At 52.4% G+C, this 5,486-nt stretch overlaps 1 protein-coding gene across 1 annotated transcript in view; it reads right to left on the minus strand.

The window, feature by feature from the left end:
- LOC122547357 (transferrin receptor protein 2-like) overlaps window positions 1-5,486 on the minus strand; it is a 21,712-nt gene that overhangs the window by 9,605 nt on the left and 6,621 nt on the right. The window contains exons 2-4 of the mRNA XM_043685989.1: window positions 4,613-4,791; window positions 2,298-2,417; window positions 147-229 (exon numbers count right to left, since the gene is read on the minus strand). Of these exons, the coding sequence (XP_043541924.1) occupies window positions 147-229; window positions 2,298-2,417; window positions 4,613-4,791 (382 nt within the window). The remainder of the gene's footprint in view (window positions 1-146; window positions 230-2,297; window positions 2,418-4,612; window positions 4,792-5,486) is intronic.

Here is a 5,486-nt window from a genome sequence, read left to right on the forward strand (position 1 = left end):
ACCATGACCCCTCCCCTCTCCTCCCCTGACCAGTCCCCTCTCCTCACCGCGACCCCTCCCCTCTCCTCACCATGGCCCCTCCCTTCTCCTGACCATGATCCCTCCCCTCTCCTTCCCTGACCAGTCTCCTATGCCCCATGCCCTACCTCCAGCCACTCGGTGGCGCCGACGCTGCCGAATTCTCCTGCGTCCCAGCTGGCAAAGAGCAAGCTCCTCCGCGGCCTGAACCCTAATGGAGGAGGCCACAGTTAGTGTCAGCTGGGAAACAGCGCAGTGGGAGGGTAAATATCCTCAACATCAACCTGGCCTGCCTCCCTTGGGAATCAACTTGGCAATGCCTCAGCCAATCAGGATCAATGCTGCAATTTCTCAGCTAATCAGAGTCAACTGGCCAACCAATCAGCGCCCTTTTCCCCGAGGTATAAATTGCTGTGCGAGTGCCTGAAATTTGGCATTCTTGCAATTGGTCCTGATCAGTGGAAGTTAGGAAAGTATTGGTTCCACAGCGTTCATGCTGGGAGTTGCTGGTTCTGAAGGCATGATTATTCCTGCACCTCCTGGGGATAAGGATGCTCCAGACCAATCCAGAAAAGCTGGCAATGCCTCGTTCCCATTTGCAAAGCTCCCACCCACCCCCCGTCGGTGAGATGTGACCACCTATGATTATAGGGCAGGTCGCTGTCACCCAGACGTCTTTTCGATGGGAATGGTTTAGCAAGACCGTCCGACCACAATAACCCATGCTGATAATCCTTGAACACGGTGAAGGGACCCCTTTCTCAGGAGCAGGTCTGACACCGAGATAGTCCTGGCAGAGGGTCACTAAGGGTCCCTCAGAAAGTAAGTGATAAAGCCCTAGGGAAAATTGATGTACAGCGGGATCTGGGTGTTCAGGTACATTGTTCCCTGAAGATGGCAACGCAGGTCAATAGAGTGGTCAAGAAGGCATACAGCATGCTTTCCTTCATCGGACAGGGTATTGAGTACAAGAGGAGAAAGTGAGGTCTGCAGATGCTGGAGATCAGAGCTGGAAATGTGTTGCTGGAAAAGCGCAGCAGGTCAGGCAGCATCCAGGGAACAGGAGAATCGACGTTTCGGGCATAAGCCCTTCTTCAGGAATGGGGAAAGTTTGTCTGGAAAGTTTGACAAACTTTCCCCATTCCTGAAGAAGGGCTTATGCCCGAAACGTCGATTCTCCTGTTCCCTGGATGCTGCCTGACCTGCTGCGCTTTTCCAGCAACACATTTCCAGCTATTGAGTACAAGAGGTTGGTATGTCATAAATCACACAACACCAGGTTATAATCCAACAGGTTTATTTGGAAGCACACTAGCTTTCAGAGCGCCACTCCTTCATCAGGAAGCTGTCATCACAACCACTTGATGAAGGAGTGGCGCTCTGAAAGCTAGTTCTTCCAAATATAACCTGGTGTTGTGTGATTCTTTTAACCTTGTACACCCCAGTCCAACACCAGCGTCTCCAAATCATTGCTATGTCATTTCACAGTTGTACAGGACTTTGGTTCGGCCACATTTGGAATCCTGAGTACGGTTCTGGTCACCACATTACCAAAAGGATGTGGACGCTTTGGAGAGGGTGCAGAGGATGTTCACCAGGATGTTGCCTGGTTGGAGGGTGCTAGCTATGAAGAGAAGTTGAGTAGATTAGGATTATTTTCATTAGAAAGATGGAGATGGAGGGGGGAACCTGATTGAGGTCTACAACATCATGAGAGGTATAGACAGGCTGGATAGCAAGAGGCTTCTTCCCAGAGTCGGGGACCCAATTATTAGGGGTCACGAGTTCAAGGTGACAGTCATCAGAGGTCACGCAGCCATACGTGGAGGAGTACAGAGACTGTGGAGGGGTCCTGAGGTCTGAGGGTAACACGGTCAACACCCAGGGCTCACCCGCTCTCTGTCACGTCAGGACAGTGGCACCGGCACTGCGCCTTTGTTTGGAGATGGGGTGGTGGGGGTCAGGTCCCATAGTACACCCCGACACCCCCCACCCCACCCCACCGAGCGACCCAGCTTTGTCCGGGTACAGAGTGATCCAGCAGCAGTCAGAGCCGGGTGTGAAGGTCCCCATGGCCGACCAGCCGCTGGTGAGGATTTGCGAATGGGCGACCTGGAGGGACATAAACTGGGTCGAAAACATCTCTGCACGAGCAGGAGGATGGAACAGAGAGAGATGTGTAGATGTGGCCTACAGCTGGAAGGAAGGACCAGTGGTAGCATGGAGCCAGAGGGCTGAATGGCCGTTTCCAAGCCGGGGGAAAAGGGGCTGGTTCTTACCGTTTGCCACCATTTGGGAAAAGGTCTGGGCCAATTCGAGGAGAATGGCAGTGCCCACCCCGGACTTTGCAGCCCCTTTCCCCCAGGAATCTCGCTGTGCCCCGAAGATGATGTAGCGATCTGTAAAAGGGAAGAGAAAGCAGTGAGTGTTAGAGATCCCAGAGAGAGAGACAGAGAGACAGACACAGAGAGAGACAGAGAGAGAGAGAGAGAGAGAGAGAGAGACGGAGAGAGAGGAGAGAAATACAGACAGACAGAGAGACGGAGAGAGAGAGAGAGAGAGAAAGACAGAGAGAGAGAGACAGAGAGAGCCCAGAGAGAGACAGACAGAGAGAGAGAGAGATGGAGAGAGAGAGAGACAAAAAGAGTGAGAGAGAGAGGCTGCTCCTCATCTCGTACAAAGGTAGGCAGTGTCAGCCAATTAGCCATTGGAGCCTGCACCACTGACCATGCCTGATAACCGACTCTGTCCCTCTGACCTGCCCAAACCCTTCAGCCCCAAATCCAACTCCTTCTTGAAGTCACACAGTGTTCGGGCCTCAATCACTCAGAAGGCAAGGGAGCTTCCACAGTCACTTTCACAGCTCCATTTCAGACAGCGGGATTTCACACACACTTACACTCACACACTCTCACACTCACATAAACACACACTCACACACTCTCACACTCACATAAACACACACTCACAGACCTTCACACACACAAATACACATACACATTCACTCACACACACGCATACTCACATTCACACACGCATTCACTCACACGCAAATACACACATTCACTCACACACACACACACACACACCAATGACAGCCTGCGTCAATACAGAGTAAAGCTCTCTCTACACTGTCCCCCCATCAAATACTCCCAGGACAGGGGCAGCACGGGATTAGATACAGAGTAAAGCTCTCTCTACACTGTCCCCCCATCAAACACTCCCAGGACAGGGGCAGCACGGGATTAGATACAGAGTAAAGCTCTCTCTACACTGTCTCCCCATCAAACACTCCCAAGACAGAGACAGCACGGGGTTAGATACAGAGTAAAGCTCCCTCTACACTGACCCCCCATCAAACACTCCCAGGATAGGGACAGTACGGGGTTAGATACAGAGTAAAGCTCCCTCTACACTGTCCCCATCAAACACTCCCAGGACAGGGACAGCACGGGGTTAAATACAAAGTAAGGCTCCCTCTACACTGTCCCCCTCTCCCAGGACAGGAACAGCACAGGGTTAGATACAGAGTAAAGCTTCCTCTACACTGTCCCCCTATCCCAGGACAGGAACAGCACGGGGTTAGATACAGAGTAAAGCTCCTTCTACACTGTCCCCATCAAACACTCCCAGGACAAGGATAGCCTGGGGTTAGACACAGAGTAAAGCTCCCTCTACACTGTCCCCCCATCAAACACTCCCAGGACAGGGACAGCACGGGGTTAGATACAGAGTAAAGCTCCCTCTACACTGTCCCCCTATCCCAGGACAGGGACAGCACGGGGTTAGATACAGAGTAAAGCTTTCCCTCTACACTGTCCCCCTATCCCAGGACAGGGACAGCACGGGGTTAGATACAGAGTAAAGCTCCCTCTACACTGTCCCCCTATCCCAGGACAGGGACAGCACGGGGTTAGATACAGAGTAAAGCTTTCCCTCTACACTGTCCCCCTATCCCAGGACAGGGACAGCACGGGGTTAGATACAGAATAAAGCTCCCTCTACACTGTCCCCCTATCCCAGGACAGGGACAGCACGGGGTTAGATACAGAGTAAAGCTCCCTCTACACTGTCCCCCTATCCCAGGACAGGGACAGCACGGGGTTAGATACAGAATAAAGCTCCCTCTACACTGTCCCCCTATCCCAGGACAGGGACAGCACGGGGTTAGATACAGAGTAAAGCTGCCTCTACACTGTCCCCCTATCCCAGAACAGGGACAGCACGGGGTTAGATACAGAGTAAAGCTGCCTCTACACTGTCCCCCTATCCCAGAACAGGGACAGGACGGGGTTAGATACAGAGTAAAGCTGTCTCTACACTGTCCCCCCAACAAACACTCCCAGGACAGGGACAGTCACAGGGTTAGATACAGAAGGTGAGAATTGAACACTTGGAGGTTTTGTTGGGCTCAGGGTAAATGCAGCACAGAGTTGTGAACAGGACAGGGTAAGAGTTAGGAGATGGAGTGTGGGTTGGGTGGGATTTGGCTGGCTGGGTAAGGGGCAGGTAGCGTGGGGCTGGATACCCCTTGCTCAGTCCCTCCCACAGCCTACCCTTCTGGTTAGTCACAAGAACGCAGCGCCATCCTCACCAGGTTCCGAGAAGCCATCGATGGAGCCAAAGATGTTGTTGATCATCGTGGGAACCATGCGACTGGTGATGCTGAGCTGGAGCTGATCTCCAGGATTCTCCAGGTCAGGGCCCAGCTTGTAGGAGATGCCAGGGAGTCTGCCCTTCCAGAGTGGGGGTGCCGCAGGACCCTGTAACTTGCTGCAAATCCCAGAGAAAAGAGCAAGCTGTGAGAACTGGAACTTCATTGGCTGTTCCACAGGATGTGGAGGCCACTGGAGACTATCATTTGGGACTGTCTGTAATTACCCCTTCAACTGGCCAGTCTATGTATTGTCACAGGGTCTTATAGCACAGAAACAGACCCTTCGGTCCAACCCGTCCACGCCAACCAGATATCCCAACCTAATCCAGTCCCACCTGCCAGCACTTGGCCCATATCCCTCCAAACCCTTCCTATAAAGTTCGACAGTATCTCAGTAAACAAGACTGAGATAATGCTCAGAGTTTCCACACAATTTCTGAAAGGGGGCACTCGCTCTCTCTCTGAGCTATGTGCACGTTTCTGCATGTGTCCAGGTGCTATGGCAAATCCTCTGATGGATCCCAGCCAGGAGTGACACCACAAACGCATCCTTCTATTCCCCCATTAAAAACTGACACACACTACCACCCCTCCCCTTGTGTGTGCGTCTGTGTGTGTGTGTGTGTCTGTGTGTGTGTGTGTGAGTGTGTGTGTGAGTGTGTGTGTGTGTGTGAGTGTGTGTCTGTCTCTGAGTGTGTGTGTGTAAGAGGTGTGAGTGTGTGTAAGAGTGTGTGTGTGAGTGTGTATCTGTGTGTGTGTGTTTCTGTGTGTATGTCTGTGTGTGAGTGTCTGCGTGTGTGCGCAAGTGTCT

This window comes from Chiloscyllium plagiosum, unplaced genomic scaffold, assembly GCF_004010195.1.
Source record: "Chiloscyllium plagiosum isolate BGI_BamShark_2017 unplaced genomic scaffold, ASM401019v2 scaf_7476, whole genome shotgun sequence".
Classification (NCBI taxonomy): Eukaryota; Metazoa; Chordata; class Chondrichthyes; order Orectolobiformes; family Hemiscylliidae; genus Chiloscyllium; species Chiloscyllium plagiosum.